Source organism: Ovis canadensis, chromosome 15 (assembly GCF_042477335.2).
Source record: "Ovis canadensis isolate MfBH-ARS-UI-01 breed Bighorn chromosome 15, ARS-UI_OviCan_v2, whole genome shotgun sequence".
NCBI lineage: Eukaryota > Metazoa > Chordata > Mammalia > Artiodactyla > Bovidae > Ovis > Ovis canadensis.
The window spans coordinates 73488109-73509806 of NC_091259.1; the positions used below are offsets into that span (position 1 = coordinate 73488109).

General features: G+C 45.1%; 1 protein-coding gene across 4 annotated transcripts in view; it reads left to right on the top strand.

Moving 5' to 3' along the window:
• The first annotated feature begins 5640 nt into the window (after positions 1 to 5640).
• The window catches only part of LDLRAD3 (low density lipoprotein receptor class A domain containing 3), a 270004-nt gene continuing 253946 nt past the window's right edge, over positions 5641 to 21698 (top strand). The window contains exon 1 of one of the 4 annotated variants that reach the window (XM_069555126.1): positions 5641 to 5769. In XM_069555126.1, coding sequence (XP_069411227.1) covers positions 5724 to 5769 — 46 coding nt within the window. In that variant the 5' untranslated portion in view covers positions 5641 to 5723. The remainder of the gene's footprint in view (positions 5770 to 21698) is intronic. The other 3 variants (XM_069555125.1, XM_069555128.1, XM_069555127.1) reach the window with 3 other exon arrangements.

Consider the following 21698-nt stretch of genomic DNA (forward strand, 5'->3'; position numbering starts at 1 on the left):
CATTCTCTTTGTTAGACTTGAGTCATAGATCCAGCAACATTCAAGGGAGGGAATGACGTAAAAGTGTGAATTCCAGGAAGTGGGATCATTGAGGGCCATCTCAGAGGTTGCCTACTGCAGACATTTGAAGTTTTAACCTTCATGCTTCCTGGTATTACTTACCCCTCAAATGTAGGCCCTCAGTGAGTAATGCAAATAAGGGCTGAACAAATGAAGACTGTGAGTCAGAAACTGCAGCATGCCTCACATAGCCCTTATGATAAAGGACACTGTATTGCATGTCAATTTGATGTCGGTCTGTCTCCCCAGTTAGACTGTGAGCTCTGTGAGTACAAGGAAAGGTGAGTTCACAGCAGCCAACCAGAGTCCAGAACAGTGTTTGACACAGTTCTCTCTCAACAACTGTCAAATAAGTGAGGGAATCAATGAGTCCTCCTGCTTCTTACACCAACCCCAGGAGGTGGGTACAACTGTTACGCCCACTGCACAGGAAAATGACACTCAGAGTAATTTGACTCTGAAAGACAGAGAAAGTGACTTTCTCAGCCTCACAGAGCTAGTAAGTGGTGGGGCCGAGGGGCCCAGGTGTATCACGCTGCTCCAAAGCCTCTGTGGAGTAGCTTACTTGACTTTGTGGAGTCATGATAGTCGCGTGTGCGGAGAGACAGTGAGCATACATTTCGGGAAGAGCACAGTCATCTTCTTCCACCAGGCAGCCTCTCAGCCGGCAGATTCCAGCATCCACTCCATGGGGAGGGGAATGAGCCTTCTGTGACTGTATCCTCAAGCGAATCTCTGCTTTCTTCACATCCCAGGAAGAACAAAAATCAGGTGAATGACAGGGAGAGCATAGCGCAGGAAGGATGGAGCAAATGTGAAACTGTGAGCCAAGGAAATAACAGGGGGAGGAAGGGAACAAGGCCATCTACCATCTCTCTGCATGATTTTTATGAAGCGAATGTCTACTAGTTTCTGGTAAACATTTTGTAAGTAGTTTCTCCCCGTCTCTTTGGTGTCCCGCGGCTCTTCCTCTGCTTGTTAGTTCTACCCACATCTTTACTCTTCCTAGAGTTAAAAACTTTTTTTAAAGTCTGAATGTGGCCTAGGTGCTTTGGAAAAAAGGTGATGATAATGACAGCAATTTCAGAATAAACCATGATAACGATAAAACAAACATTTGAGTGCTTACTAAGCAGCAGTCAAAATTCAAAGTGTTTTCCAATTGTGCAGTCATTTATAAGGTCCTATAGAATCATTGAGTCAATCCCCTGGATGGCTTTAAAGGCAGAAGTACTAGTTATCTATTGCTAAATAAAGAATCACCTGGAACTCAGTGGTTTAAAACAACAATACATACTTATGATCTCTGACAGTTTCTGTAGATCAGGAATTTGGGAGTGGCTGGGTGGTTCCAGCTTAGGATTTCTTACAATAGCTGGTCAGATATTGGTCCAGGCACTGTCATCTGAGGGCTTGATTGAGACTGAAGGTTCCGCTGCCAAGATGGTTCATTCCAAGCTGGCAGGAAGCTCAGTCCCTCTCCCTGTGGGCCTATCCACAGGACTTCTTGAGTGTCCTCCCAACACAGTGGCTGACTTCGTCCAGAGCAAGGGATGGAGGGAGCAAGGAAGAAAGTGCTATGTCCTTTGTGATCCAGCCTTCAAGGGTACCCTCTGCCACTTCCACAATATCTACTGGTCACAATTGTCAGCCAGGCCAATATAAAAGGGATGATGGGAGGGGATGACAGAAAGCACAAATACCAAAAACCAAGGATCTCTGAGTGCCATCTTGGAGACTGGGTATCACAGCAGCTCCCTTTTAGTGTGAACTGTAACCACAACCACACCAGCATCTACTTTTTCTTGAGCAATTATTATGTGCAAGGTCCTGTGCAAACGACTTCACATAGCTCACTGAATCCTGACAGCAACCCTAAGATCTAGGGTCTCTTATTATTCCCATTTTACAGATAAGGAAACTAAAGCTCAGAGAGTCTATCATTTGCCCAAAGTCACAGACTAGGAAGTGAAGAGAACTGGAGCACAGGTAAGAAGACGCTTATTCATTGGAAGGAATGATGCTGAAGCTTCAATACTCTGGCCACCTGATGCGAAAAGCCAATTCATTGGAAGAGACCCTGATGCTGGGAAAGATTGAGGGCAAGAGGAGAAGGGGACGACAGAGGATGAGATGGTTGGATGGCATCACCGACTCAATGCACATGAGTTTGGGCAAACTCCGGGAGACGGTGAAAGACAGAGAAGCCTGGCAAGTTGCAGCTCATGGGGTCACCAAAAGTCAAACACGACTTAGTGACTGAACAGTGAAGAAGAAGCTGAGCTCAAGTCTAGTTTGTGCTATCTTCATGTGTGATGTGGCTGGAGCTGCTGTGAGGAGTTGATGAGAAAAAGCATGAGAACTATAGATCATTCTACCAAAGACCACAGTGAGACGAAGCTCTCTCCTCCCTTCTTTAACAATGTGAAGCAATGTTTGAAGTACACATCCAAGCTCAGAGTGTCTCATTTTTGGTAAATAAGAGCCATGAAGCACTCTGGTTTTTATTTTTATGAAACCAACTGTAAAAAAAAGACTTGGGATTGGCTCCCTGAGATCTGAACAATTAGCACTGGATCCTATTACATTTTCTGGAAGCTGAGGGTCCTGTGCTTTTGATAGAATTCCAAAGAACTGGCAGAAAAGGCAGAGGAACCAGAGATCAAATTGCCAACATCTGCTGGATCATAGAAAAAGCAAGAGAGTTCCAGAAAGACATCTACTTCTGCTTTATTAACTACAACAAAGCCTTTGACTGTGTGGATCACAAAAAACTGTGGACAATTCTTCAAGAGATGGGAATACCAGACCACCTGACCTGCCTCTTGAGAAATCATATGCAGGTTAAGAAGCAACAGTTAGAACCAGACATGGAACAACGAACTCGTTCCAAACAGGGAAAGGAGTATGTCAAGGCTGTATATTGTCACCTTGCTTATTTAATTTATATGCAGACTACATCATGCGAAATGCTGGGCTGGATGAAGCGCAAGCTGGAATCAAGATTGCCAGAGGGGGAAAAAAAAAAGATTGCCAGAGAAATATCAATAACCTCAGATATGCAGATGACACCACCCTTGTGGCAGAAAGCAAAGAGGAATAAAAGAGCCTCTTGATGAAAGTGAAAGAGGAGAGTGAAAAAGCTGGTTTGAAACTCAACATTCAAAAAACTAAGATCACGGCATCTGATCCCATCACTTCATGGCAAGTAGATGGGGAAACAATGGAAACAGAGACAGACTTTATTTTTGAGGGCTCCCAAATCACTGCAGATGGTGAATGCAGCCATGAAATTAAAACACGTTTGCTCCTTGGAAGAAAAGCCATGACCAATTTAGACAGCATATTCAAAAGCAGAGACATTACTTTGCTGACAAAGGTACGCCTAGTCAAAGCTATGGTTTTTCAAGTAGTCATGTATGGATGTGAGAGTTGGACCATAAAGAAAGCTGAGCGCCGAAGAACTGATGCTTTCGAACTGTGGTGTTGGAGAAGACTCTTGAGAGTCCCTTGCTTCTTCCACATTTCTAATGTTTAGAGGCAAATGAACCGCTGTAGGAGAAATTATTTGCCTTCTTTTGTATCATTATCAGCGGTCCGAGGCTTCATTACAACACACTTCCTGGAAAAATGTATGAACTCATACACACTTGAAATGTGCATAAAATATTGGGGGTTTTACAATTCTCTGAAGCCCATGAGATGAGCACCCTTGTCCTCATGGACCCCAGAAGAAAACCCCCAGATGCTAAATGTTTTGGAGGTTTTGTTTGCGTTTTCCATATTTAACAAAGTACTTTGTAATATGGAACTTGCTCAACTTGCCTACATGACATCACATTTTCTCATTACCTTGAACCGTTGTTGTTATTTTTAAAATTTTGACCTGATCCACTTTAACCTTTATATTTCCAGCCTAGAGCAGATAGTTAAAATGCAGAGACACTGAATCTCAGTATCCTCTGTGGTTTCTCCAATTCATCTCAAATCTAATGTGGGCATCCCCTCTACAACTTCCCTTACCAGCAGTTCCAGCACCCATGCCCTCCCAGCTCCTCCAAACAGGTATGGTTTATACACAGTAAAATGCACTTGCTTTAGGAGTGGGTTTCAGGGATGTAGTTCTCTAAGTTTTCACAAATGCATAACATTATGTATATGTTGTATACAACAACAGCCACCACCACCACCACAATCAAGTTGCAGAACAGTCTCACTGCTCCACAACGTCCCCTTGTGACCCTTTGCACTGGTCCTTCTTCCCCAGGCCAGATCTTGGTGTCTACTGAGCTGATTTTGGTCCCTATGGCTTTGCTTCCCTCCTTGTCCTCATCCCTCATGTCTTATAAATGGAGTCATACAGAATGCCCCCTTGGAGCCTGGATTCTTTCTCCTAGCACACTTCTGAGATTCATTCACGTTGAGCCACTTGTGACAGTTGGTAAAGAATCTGCCTGCAGTACAGGAGACCTGGGGTTCAATCCCTGGGTCAGGAAGATCCCTTGGAGCAGGAAATGGCAACTCACTTCAGCATTCTTGCTTGGAGACCTGTATGGACAGAGAACTACATAGCCTGGAAGGCTACAATCCACTGGGTCCCAAGAGTTGGACACGACCGAGTGACTAAAGCAGCAGCACTTGTTGCTGCCTTAAGTGATAGGACACAGTTTCTTTATCCATTTCTCAGTTAATGGATATTTCCAGTTTGGGGTGATGACTTGCATTTTTTTCTTGCTTTTTTTTTCTGGAGATGGAAGGGGCGGGAGAGTGGACAACGAAAGCGTCATTGATTCTTCCTCCGTCTAAATCCTCTAGGAATTGTCACCAGTGCTGTCTTGGAGCCCCAGCTGCACAGGAGCAGCTGTTCTTTTTGTATTTGGGCTTCTACTTTCACATATACTTTCCTTTTCTGCAAACTGGGGCCCCAAAGTCCCTTGGTCTAGGCAGACAGGATCCAGAGGAAATAAAGCACAGGCTAAAGCTGTGTGCCTACTCCACCTGTGGTTCACCATCAGTTTCCAAATCACCTGAAAGCTTCTCAGAAAAGCAGAATCGCAGGCCCCACCCAATACCTACTGAGTCAGAGTCCCGGTGCGTCCGATGCATTTGAAAAGTTTGAGAAGCACTCCTCGTATTCCATGTTGCTGCTAAAAATAATACATATATATGTTGTTTTTTTTTTTTCTCATAACACTTGGCCCATTCTTTCAACTCTTCCTTTCCCTCCCTGGAGTAAACTCATTTCGTAGTTAGTTCTGTAAAGAATTCAAGTTTGGGACTTGAGGAAGTGGTGAGCGCTGCATCCTCGGAGGATGGAGGAACAGAAGTGGGAGGAAAAAGAGAAAGAGAAGGCGAGGACCGAGCCTGGACTGTTAGATCCTCGCAGCCAGAGGGGGTTGATGGCGAGCAGCCGCCAGGGCCGGACCCTCCGTGGCCCCCTTGGCGGCCTCTCTGAGTCTGGACACCCGGGGCAGGACGCGGGGGGCGCGCGGCCCTGATGCTCGCGAAAACTTCGCGGAGCCGGGCCGAGCCGGCCGGGCCGAGAGGGCGGGGCGGGCGGGAGGCGGGGCCGCGGGGGCGGGGCCGGCGCGGCGAGGGGCGGGGTCGTCGCCGAGGCCGCGGGGGCAGCGACGGCGCCGGGCAGCAGGAGCGGCGGCCGCGCCATGTGGCTGCTGGGGCCGCTGTGCCTGCTGCTGAGCAGCGCCGCGGGTGAGTCGGGGGGCGTCCGGAGAACTTTCTGCGGGGCGCGGGGCGCGGCGGCGGGGCTGCGATCGTGCCCCCTCCCCTGGCCCGGGCTGCGTCTCCCGGCGCGGGTGTGCACAGAGGGCGGACCCCGGCGCCGGGCTGGCCGGGACCCCGGCGAGGGGCCGCGGCGGGGTGCGCGCCGTCCTATTGTGTGGGCGTGCGCGCCGGCTTGTGCTGTGTGGTGTGTGCACGGGCGGGGCTTTGTGTGCAGTCCGGCTCTGGGGAGCCCGGCAGCTGCCCCGATTGGGCGTAGCTGGAGAGTTCGTGCGTGTGTGTGTGTGTGTGTGTGTTGTGTGTTGTGTAGAAGAAAGGGAGAAGGGTGGGGAGAGGAGAGAACGCTTCCCTGATCCCAGCATCCCAGACGTGGGGGCTGGGTGCTGCGATAGCCTCCCCAGGGCCCCTTTGGGTTCTCTTGTGTGCACCCCCGTGCCTCAGTTTCCTACCTGGTCCGCGGGGCGGGTGGTATCGCCCTTCCCATCCATTCCTCCCTGGGACTGTGTTTGGTTTGGGCAAAGGGAGATGAAGCAGGGCCAGACCTGGGAATTATTCATCTTTCCCACTGATTCTGGGAGCAGGACATTTATTTAAATCATCTGATCACCCCCAATCGCCCTACGGTGGACGCCCTGTCCGGCAAGATGCCCTGGGAGAGGGCACAGGCTTCATCTGCCGCCCTTTGAACCTGGCATTGCCTTTAGCGTGGGCTGAAGACCCTGAGGTCTTCAGGAGTAGCGTGACGTTCCCTGGAACTTTTCTGCTGATGTGGACACGCTCCAGATTCCAACCCGGAGCTGTTCCCCGGCCCCTGCCCTCTGGTCACAGCTGTCAGCTGCCCCTCCTAGGGTCAGCAGGCCCTTGACCCCCCCATATTTATTTCTGGGCAGCTGATGCACGGGAAAGTAGATGACAGGGCAGCGTGAACTTTCTTCATCAAGAAGCTGGCTTGCTTGAAGTTGGTGCCATCTACATGTCTAATTCATGCTCGATTCTCCCAGATACTTCTAGCTACTTGAGGTGGAAGTATCTTTGGGGGTGTGTTTGTTGGGGAAGTTGAGCTTCACTTAATTTCAGGCTTCCCCTCCCTGCCAGATGTGCACTAGGAAAGACAAACCCTCCTCCTTGTTTCAGAGTCCCTGGTCCTGGCCATCCTGAGAATCTTCTGGGTAGCCTTCCCCCACTCTAAGACCTATGACATCATCCCCACTCCTCCAAGACTCCCGCTTAGATGTCTGTGGGTTTTCTGCGGCTTCCAGGGATGGTGGAATGCTGATGGCTGCTGTGGACTTTTAACCAGGTGTGGGTCAGAGTGTCCTGTTTGTCCTGAACTAAGCCACCCCAGGGAGAGGGTTCCCAGGGGACGTTGGCAGTCACAGGTAGGGAAAAGTGATTATTTGGAGGCTGTTAGAACTGGGAGGTTTCCTGGACATTTCAGACACAAAGACCTGCCTAGATCCATGCTTTCTATTTGCATTGACCCTGTGTGTCCCCTGATAAAACCCAAGTAGGACAGTCCAGAAGGCAGGTCTTGTGCATGTCCTCAGGGAACTGCCTGCGGCCCAGTAGAATCTGTTATTTATTGCATCTCCCAGTTAGTACTGGGTGGCTTTCGTTGAGTCTTCATCGCTGTAAAAATAGCTGTAAAGTTAATTTTGTCTTTCTGTGGTCAGCACTGGTTAATATGTGTGTACGTGTAAAATAGGGCTAAAATAAGTAGAATAGTCAGAGTGGGTTTGAGCAAACTCCAGGAAATAGTGAAAGACAGGGAAATCTGGTATGCTACAATCCATGGGGTTCAAAGAGTTGGACACAACTGAACAACAGTCATAGCGGGGAGGGAAGGATGGGGGTGGTAGTCACCAAACACCTAACTGTCTGTTATCTGTGTTTCTTGGGCTTGTGTGGTTTTGACTCACCTTTACAGTGAGGTAAGTTTAGAAACCTCTAGGCAGGTTGAAGTGTGTGCATTTTTTGTGTTATATTAAGTATCACCCTTCTAGCAGGGATTCCGCTTTGCCCTAACTTGTCACTGGAGAACAGGGCCGGTCATGTCTCCTGAAGCCTGCATGGTAGGTCAGTTTGTAGTGGGCCAAAGACCCTGTCCTTCTGTCCCATATCCTCCACCTCCATCCTCTTTTGGGAAGTTGATCAAACAAGAAAGATGATAAATGCCGGTGCTTTGGCACTTTGGATTTGTTTCTCCCTTTGATTGTCTGTGAAGAAACTCGGGGTCAGAGCGGAGCCTAGTCTGGGTTTCAGGTCTTTGTAGGACTGGAAGGACACGGACACTTCAAGAGCAATCTGGAGGTCTCTATTTTTCAGGAACCTTCTCAGACACCTTTGCATGCGTGTGTATATTTTTTCTTCCTTTGTTTCTATTGTTTGTATTAGGGAAGTGAAGCATCGATTTCAACTGTTATTATTTTTTAATGTATCCGGTGAGAAAGGCTCAGGCTGTTTGAGGTCCAGCTTTCTTTGCAGAGGTGGGCTCAGTGGGTTTAAATGCGTGGATGCTCAAGGATGTCTAACGGTGGGCAGGCTTTGTGGGGGTTAGACAGCTCACCTCCTCACTGGTTGACCTTTTAGGAACTCCCTGACCTTTTCTACCTGTCAGTGAAAAGGCTTGATTTCCCCAGTGTGTACCCAGGAGTGTGGGTTTTGACCTTTTCTCCTGGAGTGATCTGCTTAATGATGTGTGCAGGTGGGTTTTATTATTATTATTATTATTATTTTTAAACGAGTTGAGGGGCTTCGTGCAGCCTAAGCCAGTCGGTGAGGCTGTGTGCAGCAAGTACAAATAAACACACCGTGTTGCTTTTTGTCTTCAAAGAGATGGATGAAGGCTCCCTGCTGGGGTGCGAGTTGTTTTTTTCCTGACAGTCCACTTAGGCCTTTACATTTGTCATAAGTGACGGAGAGGCACGGGATGTGAGCCAGGAGCAGAGGGAGGGCCTCCAGGACTGGTCTAGGTGCCTCGTTGTCAAGGTCATCAGAAGAACTTGAAAGTGGGTTTGTATCGTCTTCTTTGTGAAAGGGTTTAGAGAACTGGGAATTAGGAGAGTTTCTAATCAAATAATCTACGAAAGTCATGGCCTTTTCAATCTTCCCCTTTTTCATGGGCAAGGAGAGAAGAGGGAGCCCAGTATCTGTGGACCGTCATCTCCTACATGTGAGATGCTTTGCTCACCCTTGAAACACATGATTCCATTGAGTTTTTCCAATGATATTGTGTGACAGGAAGTCATTTTGTGGTCCGTGAAAGATTATCCGTACCCAGGGTGCCAGATTCTGACTCGAGTTTCTCTCTAGGCCCCCAGTCTGGGCTTTCCGCCCTATTTCCGGGCATCCTTCCATGCCTTTCCCCCTACGTGCTTTTGTAAATTAACAATCCATGAGTTTGTTTCCATAAACAGCCCCCCTTCCCAAATCTGTTCACTTTGCAGTCATAGCAGTTGGTATTTGTGGTAAATACATAAAAATAAATCCCAGTCCTTGAGTAAAGATAGAACTTTCAAAATAGCACCCGTATTTTTGCTCTGTGCATGGGAGAGGCGTGTCTGGCAGGGAGATACCACTGGACATGGTTCCATTTCTTGACCCGAGGTGTAGTTACATGGGGGTTTGTTTTCATTCGTTAAATTTTGTATTTACCTTTCCCCCCTTTTCTTACATGTTTATGGTATTTTACAATTAAAAAATGAAAGACAACTCAGAGTGATGGGACTGGTTTTAGCTATGAGAGAGCCCTGGGGGAAAATCTGTTTTTGGTTGTGGAGTTATCTTATTTGTTCTTTTCCCCTCTTTCTCTCTTTGGAATATTTTGGAAATGCATGGGCCATCCTAACTGTGCAGCTATTTTTGCCTCTGCATCTACCTAACAATTGAGGAGGTTTTTAAACATGGCTGCTCCATGCTTTTATTGCAGTTGTTGTGAAAGAATCTACTTTTTGGGTCTTGAGGAGTGCCCTTAAAACGTCTGCTGGGAGAAGAGCCAGGTACTCTGAGGATACAGGATTTGCCTGTCATATGTATTTGATGTTTGATATTGCTCACAGGGTAAGTAAACTTTTGATGGCTTAGCTGGTAAAGAATCCAACTGCCATGCAGGAGACCCAGGTTCGGCCCCTGGGTTGGGAAGACACCCTGGAGAAGGGAATGGGTACCCACTTCAGTGTTCTTGCCTGGAGAATCCCATGGACAGAGGAACCTGGTGGGCTACAGTCCATGGGGTTGCAAAGAGTTGGACACGACTGAGCAACCAAGCACACACACACGTACACACACACACACACACAGGATAAGTGGACTTGTGTGACGAGGTAACTGCCCAGTCAGGGGGGTGGCAAATATTTATTTCAGATAGGATGGTTAGGGGTTCTGGGGATGGCTGCAGGGATGCGGTTTATCTGGGGAAGGAAGCATCTCTCAGCCTTGGTGCTGCTGACGTTGGGACTGGGGAGTTCTTTGTTGTTAAGGGGGCAGTCCTTTGCATTGTAGGTTGTTTAGCAGCCCCACTGGTCCTTGGTGCCAGAAGCAGTCTCCTTCCCCCTGCCTCCCTGAGTTGTGACAACCAACAATGTCTCTAGCTGTTCCCACATTTCCCTTGAGGGCAGAATCAGCCCAGCTTGAGCACCCCAGTTGCGAACCCTGGGTCTGGTATGAGCATTCCCCACCTTGCCATACATCTGGAGCATTCTTACTGCTCATCCTAAAAGTGTCTCCCAGATACAGTGATTCAGAGTGGTATTCTCCTCCCAAGGGTCCCTTCATCATCAGGTTTCTGCTTTCTGTTTCTGCAACCCCACAAGTTCAATGTGAAAATAGGTTTTATCTAGAAATAGCCTCAGCCCTGACCTTTCGCTCCTTCTTCTTGCTCTTGTGTGATAGTGAAAGCAAGTGAAGCTGGGGATTGTGGATTTCATTCCCTTGGGAGAGACAGGCTGAGGAAGCAAGTAAAAGGCAGGCGGTGGGTGACACCAGAGCCACTTGGTTCCCTGAAGACCTTTTAAACTTGGGAGGTTCACTATCCCTGTGAGCTAGAGGAGAAGAACCCTGAAAGTTTGCCTTGGGAGCTGTGTGTTGAAATCTCACTCTGGAAGTCCCCCTGCCTCCACCCCACAGAGCTGTCATTGTTTCTCTCGGTTCCCCTTCCCTCCCCATGGTTCCTTCCCCCTTCCCATCAAAAGCTTTTACAACTGGAGTTCCTTCTCTAGGTGGGCGGGGGGATCGTCTGTACTAGCAGCCAGTGAGCTTTGGAGAAATTTGCATCTTGTACTTTCTTCTCTGAAGTCCTTTGAAAGTTAAGCTCTGCGTCACTTAGTAACTCTTGCGTTCCTGTAAGACACTCTGCCTCCCAGCTGTCCGGCTCCTTTGTTCAGTGGTGGCCAGCCTTCCTTGAGTTTTTAGCTTCCTCCTCTCTTCAGAAGACCAGCATCGATGGGCAGTGTCTGCCGCTGTCTTCTTCTGTGTGTGAGTTCGCAGGGAGAAAGGAGCTACCAAGAGAGAGCAGTGCTGGGTTTGGAGGGGGAGAAGGGTCCCTTATCTTCCATCAGACACATGAGCCTCAAATCACACCCTCTCCCCAAAGGCTTCTTCAGGCGGGAGCCCTGGCTTCCTGAGCCTGTTTTCTTCCCTTTTGTCTCTGGGTAACTTGAAAACTCTTCTCGAAGCTTTATAGTATGTCCCCGACATGGGAATGGGTTCCATTCCAAGAGGGCATTTGTAAATCCAATTTGTTCATAAGTTCAACGAAGTTAAGCCTACGTACCCAACTAACAGAATCGGCTATGTAATACTGTTCTGTAATACATTTATAATACTTTTCACACAAATAATACATAAAAAACAAGCACACAAAAATAAACACTTTTAATCTTACAATACAGTGCCTTGAAAGGTGTAGTGTTAGTCCCAGTCCTGTCCGACTCTTTGTGACCCCCATGGATTGCAGCCCTCCAGGCTTCTCTGTCCATGGAATTTTCCAGGCAAGAATACTGGAGTGGGTAGCTAAACCCATCTGCAGGAGATCTTCCTGACCCATACAGGGGCTGACGTCAAATGGAGAGGCAAGAAGAGTTACTCACTGGAGGAGAGAGGCAGGTGGAAGATGGTAGAGCTGAAGGATTGTCAGTAATAGGAGACGGAAAGCAAGCCGCAATTTCACTCACAACTAACATTGATGGCACAGGTCCTGGTTCCTTGTTGGAACTTGATGCACAATTGCATCTTTGAAAGTTTGCAACTTGAAAGTTTGTGTGTAGGGGACTTACTGTCTTTGACTGTTCACTAGTGTGGTACCGGCTCTGTGCTCTAGGGTGGGCAGAGCTGTGTAGAACTTGTTCTTCGCCCTTGAAGACTTGAATGATCCAGTGATGGAAATGGGGTTGTTTACCTCTGTCATGATCTGGGAAGGGCAGAGGCACTCCTCCAGCAAGTGGGGTTTTGGAGGCGTTGTGTTCCTAAATATGGGATATACTGATGGATCTATGACCTTCATGAGAACACAGCTGTGTGGATGTCACAAGGCTTTGGCAAACCTGGATATACAGTCATTGGGAATATTTAATGGATGAGTCATTCTTTTCTTAAAATTTTTATTTTTATACAACTTTTAAAGGTTACTTTTCATTTGCAGTTATTATAAAATATTGATATATATATTGTACAATACATCCTTGTACACCCACTTACACCCACTGCCCCGCTGGTGACCACGAGTTTGTTCTCTACCCCTGTGAGTCAGCTTCGTGTATGTTATATTCACTAGTTGTGGTATTTTTTAGATCCACATATAAGTGATATAATATAGTATTTCTCTCTGTTTGACTTATTTCACTAAACATAATGCCCTCCAAGTTGGATGGGTCATTCTTGATAAGGTTTCAGAGGTGATGGCGCATGTCCTAGCTTGCTTCTTTAGCTATCCAGATAAAATTTTGGGGTAAATCTATTGGTATTCTAAGGTTCTTGTAACTCTAGGCTTATGAGATTCTAATGAGACATTTCTTCTGGGGCTGTAGGCAGTAATCTTCTTTATCTTGTCATACTTCTTACAGACACATATATGCTAAAGTAAAGTGAAAGTGAAATCGCTCAGCTGTGCTGACTCTTTGCAACCCCATGGACTATGCAGTTCATGGCATTCTCCAGGCCAGAATACTGGAGTAAATACCCTATCCCTTCTCCAGTGGATCTTCCTGACCCAGGAATCGAACTGGGATCTCCTGCATTGCAGGCTAGCACACACGTATATATGATAAATATGTATAATTATATTATACAAATAAATATGTATATTATAGATGTATAATCTGCATATCTTGGTGTATATATACACATATCTTAGTGTATGTGTATATATATATGTCTTTATATATACATTCACACACATACATATATATGTGTGTGTATATATTTATATATATCCTACCTTTTTTAGTCTCTAATCCTACTAGACTGTAAACTCATTAATGGCTAGAATCATATGTTAAATGTGTATGTCATATTCGTCGTTTCTTTTGTGGAGTCTAGGAGCATAATAATGGCTGCCAATCACTGGAGGTTTCTCTACCTGGCAGGATGCCAAAACTGCACATGTATCATTTCATTATAATCTTCCTGAATTAAAAACATTATCAAAATAATACCTTGAATATATGATTATTATAAAAATTTCAAGCACAGTAGAAGTCATTATAGTAAAACATTAACATCTTTCTTTATTCTCTGTTTACGTTTCTTATTTCTTTTCAAAGTTACTATTAACTGGTATATCAATTTAGTCCTTGTGGATTTATACACACACATGCATGTGCCCATAGAGTTAATGAGCTCATACTTGTCTATATTTGTTTTTTGACTTGCTTTTTGAAGATGTTGTATTTTATCAATTCTAATTTGAGATATATGCATTGGGCACACTTGCCTCCTGTCGTTTAGACATTCCATTTATTCCCAAGCACTTGGTATTTTCATTCACCTTCACGTGCTGTTCACCTTCTCAGTTTGTAAATGGCACTCTTTTTGCCTCTATCTTAGAAACAAAATGTGATATATCTTCAAGCACCTGACTTTAAAGTGCTTGGCTCATACTTTGCAAGAAAATATGGAATTAGACTTCCCTGGTGGTACAGTGGATAAGAATCTGCCTGCCAGTGCAGGGGAGACGGATTCAGTCCCTGGTCTGGGAAGATTCCACATGCTGCAGAGCAATTAAGCACATGTGCCACAACTACCGAGCCCGCACGCCTAAGAGCTCACGGGCCACGGCTACCGAGCCCGCACGCCTAAGAGCTCACGGGCCACGGCTACCGAGCCCGCACGCCTAAGAGCTCACGGGCCACTGCTACCGAGCCCGCATGCGTAAGAGCTCACGGGCCACTGCTACCGAGCCCGCACGCCTAAGAGCTCACGGGCCACTGCTACCGAGCCCACATGTTGTAACTACTGAAGCCCGTGGGCCTAGAGCCTGTGTTCCACAGGAAGACAGCCACCATGAGAAGCTGGTGCACCGCAATGAAGAGTAGCCCTTGCTTGCTGCAGCTGGAGAAAGCCCGTGCATAGCAAAGACGACCCAGGACAACGCAAAATAAATAATTAACTAAGAAACAAAATATGGAATTGTAGTCATTCTCCAGTGACAGATACTTGCTTCACTATTTTCATATTTATGTAGTTTCCTTGCCTTTTGTATACACAATAATTTTTCATTTCAGTGCAAAATTTTAGTGTCGTATTTTAAAAGGCTTTCTAAATAGCAGGTAAATTCAGCCTCTGCATTTCCAACAATACACAGTACTGGATGGACATGATGACACATGTTAGCACCTGTGACCAAGTTCTCCTGGGCCCTGAGAGTGACCAGCAGATCACAGCTTCCGTTTATTCTGTGCTCTTGTAAGGTGTTGTTGGCTATTGGGCAACTCTTGAGTTCAGAGATGTTACAGTATTAAAGGTAAATTAGGAACATCCTCATTTCAGAGATGTTCCAATACCAAAGGTATGTGTCTTCTTGGCCATCTTTCTTTTAGTTTTTCTGTAGCTATGCATTCTTTTAAAAACAGCTTTAAAAACATGTGGTATATGTCAGTACCGTGATTTTTTTTCATGTGTCTGCTGATGAATCCTATTTCACTTTCACAGCATTCATTTAGGTAGACAGCATGCTTTGCCATTGTAGAGATGGGGGAACTAGAAGACTAAAGAAATTCCCCAACCCTGCAGCCAGTAAGAGGTGGCTTCAGGTTTCACATGTAGATCTGCCCAGCTTAAACCTGTGCTCTTGACTGCTGGCTCTACTGCACTGGCATTGAGTAGACATTCAAATCCATGTGTGTTGGAAGAAGGAGGTGTACTCCTCGATGGTGCTGGAGAGTTCTGTCATTGGTTAGTGGTCAGTATTGATTCCTTGCTTATTATGTTAGATAGAATAATCTGTTGGAGAGCCATTGGTCAGGGGACAACTCAAGTTGTTTTTATTCAAGTGGCCTGTTTTCAGCAGATTGAAATTGACATTTTGCTCGTCCCCCCTATGGAGGACTTGTTGTTATAGGCATTTAAAGTGGCTTTTGTAGAGGTTTTCTTTATTAAAAGAAACAATAGCAACAATAAACAAATTATTTCAGCCCCATGAGACTTGCGTTTGAATGTATTCATGATGGAGATGTTTTCCCCCCTTTGATGGAAATATTTTGTTGGAATACCAACCAAAAGGAATTTCTTTTCGGTCAGGACTTCCTTCAAGTAGCGGTGGCTGCCAAAGAGAAGTGCCCACTGTTTATAAAAATCTAAAAATAGATTTTTAAGACAAAAATATAGTCCTGATTATAATGCCTCACGTAAAAAGAAAACTTTAAGTTTGGTCTTTCTCACTCTGAGGTTAAGCTGGTATGGTTCAAATATGGGAGAACTTTTTCCAAACTAGTCATTGGTGTTATATGTTGTGGAAGGTGAAATGTCAGTGTATCGCACCAGAAGGAAATCGTAGCTGGAAAGAATTTGCCCCATTTTGTTACCTCAAACCAGGGGCTTTTATGGGCAGTAGGTCCTGTCTTGTGAGGAAGTTACACTGCAGGTCTGAAAGGCGTTAATAACTACAGGCAGACCATAGTAAGCTTCAGGATTCCAAGCCCTCACTCTTAAGTTCTCTCCTGAAACCTGTCTCTCTTTTTAATGAGTCTTTGTGCTACCAGGGGACTGTAAACTGGGTGAATTTGCAGGTGCTCAAGTCCGGCTGTGGTTTTTGACAGGCGACATGGTGAGACTGAAGACCAGGGTTGTCTCTGGCCTGGAGGGAGGCTGCTGAGAGGGGGGATGGCCAGTTAGCTGCCTCTGGAGCTGGGTGCTGGAGGGGCATGGCCCATATGAATAACTCGATTTAGAAGACGTGCCGACCCAAGGTGCCAGCGTTCCATGTGGGACACTCGTGTGTCTGTTGGCAGAGAGAAATGCAAACATAAAAGGTGTGTAATTTTATTGCATTAAAAATCTGTTCTCGTTATTATAAGGCCCAGTGAGGTTAGCTTTGGGGGTATCACAAGTGTGCTGTCTTTGATGGCCTTCCTGGAACATTTTTCTTCAGCTTCTGTCTTGAATCAGGGCAGTGTTCTCTAGGAGAACTAATTGGACATGGCTGAGAAGTGAGCCCTTGTGACACTTGTAGCTCGGTTGAAAAAGAAACCTTCTCAATTGGTTTGGAAAGTGCTAAATTTAGCTTGGTTTTTATTATAAAAATAAAGATGGGGGAGTTTGGGGACGATGGAAGAGTGATTAGTAGCAGGGGGTGTTTCATTAGTAAAAATTTCATCAGAAAAAAATCCAAAGCTGTAAAAAATGGTTGATGCTAAGAGAAACCCGAACAGAACTGAATGGGGGCTTCAAAAGCAGATTTTATAAAATTTGATTAAAAGGCATGATAGGAGGGCGCTCAGCTGGCAGGGGTGTGGCATGGCAGGACTGTCAAGAGCGGATGGTAAGTGCTGTAGAAGAGAAAGGCTCATCAAGAATAATCTACAGTAATTAAAGATTGCACTAACCTTGTAAATGTTGCAGAGGAGCGATAGACATCTGTGGAACCTATGAAAGGCAACAGCAATGTAGTAGGGGAAGATTTAGCATGCTCAGAGTTCATCTGTGTTGCCCAAGCTGATGATAATGACAATCCAGGAAAAGCTAACAGATGTCAAAAATATACTAAGGGTGCTTGATTTTTTGAATAAGAAACATACCAGAGAAACTGGGAGTTGGACTGTATATTCAAGGAAAGGAACATTGTCCATCACTGAGGGGGCCATCTCAGGACCTTTTGAAAGTACCCAGAAAGTGTAATTTAGCAATAATCCTGAGCAGAAGAAAGAACTCTCCCATTCTTGTGTGATTTGAATTCCGCGAGGCAGGATGGGGTCATGCATGTTTCTTTAGTGTCCATCTTATTTGGTGTTATAGTCCAGCGCCTGAGTCAGGGCTTGGCTTAGCGTCAGTCACACAATAGGATCTCCTGTAAGTTACCTGGAAGGCACCGTGGTGATCGCTCAAGATAAGCGACTGTGACTTTGAAGAGGAGAAGCAGTTGAGGGAAGGAGGAAATTGAGATGTTGCCCTTTGGTGATGCATTGTTTCTGCTCTAGACTTTGAAACAGTCTCATTAGGCATCAAAGACCTGCAGAGATCTTCATACTAGAGACGCCTGTGGCTTAAAAGAAAATGGCAGAAAGAAAGAGCGCTTGTAGAGGAAAATGGTTTTAAAGGAAACCATTTCCTGTAGAGGAAAGCAGTTTTAAAGTCCTGTGATAAATTAGACAAGTCTAGCATGTGGCATATAAAAAGGGTCTCTGACAGGTGAATGAAAATTGCTGTGCCTCTTAATTCCACTTGAAGGGAGTTTACACAGTTTACTTAACCAATATGAGAAGTTACTGGGAGGAAAGAGTTGAAAACAGTTCCGTCTCATGAAATATCAGTATTAAAAACGTTAAATAATAAGAAACTTAAGGTTATCTTCTGGCCTAATCTAAAAGGAAGTAAAACTTGCTACTGAGACAACACAAATGATTCGAGGAAGGAAGCGCATCAATCAATATAATCTTAGAGGGAAGTGGAGGATGATAGAAATACATCAATTATAAGACCAAGTGTACAGCAAAATGTCAGTAACTCTTGTGAAAAAAAATCACCCAGCTATTCTTCATAGGAGATGTAGTAAACTTCAAGAGACATAGAGTGGGAAGTTAGGGAAATGAAATCCTATATGCCAAGGCTTCTTTTGCAGTATCAGATAAGTAATTGTGTGGGCCTTGGAAAGCATTGCTACGAACAAAGCTAGTGGAGGTGATGGAATTCCAGTTGAGCTATTTCAAATCCTGAAAGATGATGCTGTGAAAATGCTGCACTCAATATGCCAGCAAATTTGGTAAACTCAGCAGTGGCCACAGGACTGGAAAAGGTCAGTTTCATTCCAATCCCAAAGAAAGGCAATGCCAAAGAATGCTCAAACTACTGTACAATTACACTCATCTCACATGCTAGTAAAGTAATGCTCAAAATTCTCCAAGCCAGGCTTCAGCAATACGTGAACCGTGAACTTCCTGATGTTCAAGCTGGTTTTAGAAAAGGCAGAGGAACTAGAGATAATTGCCAACATCCGCTGGATCATGGGAAAAGCAAGAGAGTTCCAGAAAAGCATCTATTTCTGCTTTATTGACTATGCCAAAGCCTTTGACTGTGTGGATCACAATAAACTGTGGAAAATTCTTCAAGAGATGGGAATACCAGACCACCTGACCTGCCTCTTGAGAAGTCTGTATGCAGGTCAGGAAGCAGCAGTTAGAACTGGACATGGAACAACAGACTGGTTCCAAATAGGAAAAGGAGTATGTCAAGGCTGTATGTTGTCACCCTGCTTATTTAACTTCTATGCAGAGTACATCATGAGAAACGCTAGACTGGAAGAAACACAACCTGGAATCAAGATTGCCGGGAGAAATATCAATAACCTCAGATATGCAGATGACACCACCCTTATGGCAGAAAGTGAAGAGGAGCTAAAAAGCCTCTTGATGAAAGTGAAAGAGGAGAGTGAAAAAGTTGGCCTAAAGCTCAACATTCAGAAAATGAAGATCATGGCATCCGTTCCCATCACTTCATGGGAAATAGATGGGGAAACAGTGGAAACAGTGTCAGACTCTATTTTTTTTGGCTCCAGTATCACTGCAGATGGTGACTGCAGCCATGAAATTAAAAGACGCTTACTCCTTGGAAGAAAAGTTATGACCAACCTAGATAGCATATTCAAAAGCAGAGACATTGCTTTGCCGACTAAGATCCGTCTAGTCAAGGCTATGGTTTTTCCAGTGGTCATGTATGGATGTGAGAGTTGGACTGTGAAGAAGGCTGAGCACCAAAGAATTGATGCTTTTGAACTGTGGTGTTGGAGAAGACTCTTGAGAGTCCCTTGGACTGCAAGGAGATCCAACCAGTCCATTTTGAAGGAGATCAGCCCTGGGATTTCTTTGGAAGGAATGATGCTAAAGCTGAAGCTCCAGTACTTTGGCCACCTCACGTGAAGAGTTGACTCATTGGAAAAGACTCTGATGTTGGGAGGGATTGGGGGCAGGAGGAGAAGGGGACGACCGAGATGAGATGGCTGGATGGCATCACGGACTTGATGGACATGAGTCTGAGTGAACTCCGGGAGTTGGTGATGGACAGGGAGGCCTGGCGTGCTGTGATTCATGTGGTCGCAAAGAGTCGGACACGACTGAGCAACTGAACTGAACTGGAGCAGTAAGATAGATAAACAGGGATACTGCAAATGGCAAAGGTTTCATTAAACAACAAGTATCTGATAATCGCATGTAAACAGACATGAAGAATTAGAGATATAATTAAAGAATTTTGAAGCTTCTTGGATAAAATTAGTGAGTGCTTGCCAAATTTTGGAAGGTTAAAATATTTACAGAGTACCTAATGTTAACATTTCAAAGAAAAGGTCTGTGGAAATAGTGGTGTGTTAGTCAGTGGTGTCTGACTCTTTGCGACCCCGTGGACTGTAGCCCACCAGGCTCCTCTGTCCATGGGATTCTCCAGGCAAGAATACTGGAGTGGGTAGTCATTTGCTTCTCCAGGGGATTTTCTTGACCCAGGGATCAGACCCGGTCTCGTACATTGCAGGCAGATTCTTTACCATCTGAGCCACCAAAATGTGCTGGAGACTTGATGATGAGTGTCTGCAGTGAGGAGCGGTGGGTGAGACAAGCGGCCTCCTCGGGACACCCCTAGGGTGTCTTTTCTCCACACAGTTGCTCCCTGGGTTTGTGGAAGTGTTTGGTTTCGGAAGCTTTGGGGATAAAATCCTCCCTGCTAATGAGATGAGAAGGTTGATTAAGCTTCGACTTGGGCTAAATCTGGCACCAGCGTCTGTGGGTGGGAATTTACAAGAGCAGTTTAAGGCCTGCCATATGGATAGAAAAGGAGGCTGTGCAAAAGTGATTGAAAAGAAAAGGCTATTTTTGCTTTTATATCTTAGAAAGCATTGATATTATTTAAATTATTAGAAACCATTTTCCTGGTCGAGTATTGTGTATTTTCTCCTTAAAATGGTAGTATTATCGTGGGATTATGGTGTAAGAGCTTTGCTACTCACAATGTGGGTTTCCAGGCCAACAGCATCTGCATCACCTGAATCAGAACCTGCATTTTAAGAAGATCCTTGAGTGATTCTGACTTGAATTAAAGTTTGAGATGCACTGATGTGGTCACTAAGAATACAGGCTTTCAAATAAACCAGCCTGGGTTGAAATCCCAACTCACTGCCTCAGCTTTGGCCAGGTTTCTTCAACTTTTTCCTGCCCACTGTGTCTTCATCTATAAATAGGGATAATAAGGGACACCACCCTTATGGTGGAAAGTGAAGAGGAACTAAAGAATCTCTTAATGAAAGTGAAAGAGGAGAGTGAAAAAGTTGGCTTAAAGCTCAACATTCAGAAAACGAAGATCATGGCATCCAGTGCCATCACTTCATGGCAAATAGATGGGGAAACAGTGGAAGCAGTGTCAGACTTTATTTTTCTGGACTCCAAAATCACTGCAGATGGTGATTACAGCCATGACATTAAAAGACACTTACTCCTTGGAAGGAAAGTTATAGCCAACCTAGACAGCATATTAAAAAGGAGAGACATCACTTTGTCAACAAAGGTCCATCTAGTCAAGGCTATGGTTTTTCCAGTGGTCATGTATGGATGTGAAAGTTGGACTATAAAGAAAGCTGAGCCCGAAGAACTGATGTTTTTGAATTGTAGTTTTGGAGAAGACTCTTGAGAGTCCCTTGGACTGCAAGGAGATCCAACCAGCTCATTCTAAAGGAGATCAGTCCTGGGTGTTCTTTGGAAGGACTGATGTTGAAGCTGAAACTCCAGTACTTTGGCCACTTGATGTGAAGAGCTGACTCATTTGAAAAGACCCTGATGCTGGAAAAGATTGAGGGCAAGAGGAGAAGGGGACGACAGAGGGTGAGATGGTTATGACATCACCGACTCAGTGGACATGGGTTTGGGTGAACTCCAGGAGTTGTTGATAGACAGGGAGCCCTGGTGTGCTGAGGTTCATGGGGTCGCAAAGAGGCGGACACGACTGAGCGACTGAGCTGAATTGAACTGAATGAACCTTCCCAAGTAGAAATATTTTAATTGAGATAATACATGGGAGGCACTTAGCTTTTATTATTGCTCACTAATATAACTAAATGTTATTTAAATAATTATCCAGGTTTATTGTCAAAATTTGGACAAGAATTTAGAAAAACATACCTTATAGTTCTATGACCTAAAGACTGTTAATACATTGGTTTATTTTCTTTGATTTTTATGTAGTTTTAATCATATGGAGAATATAATTTCATA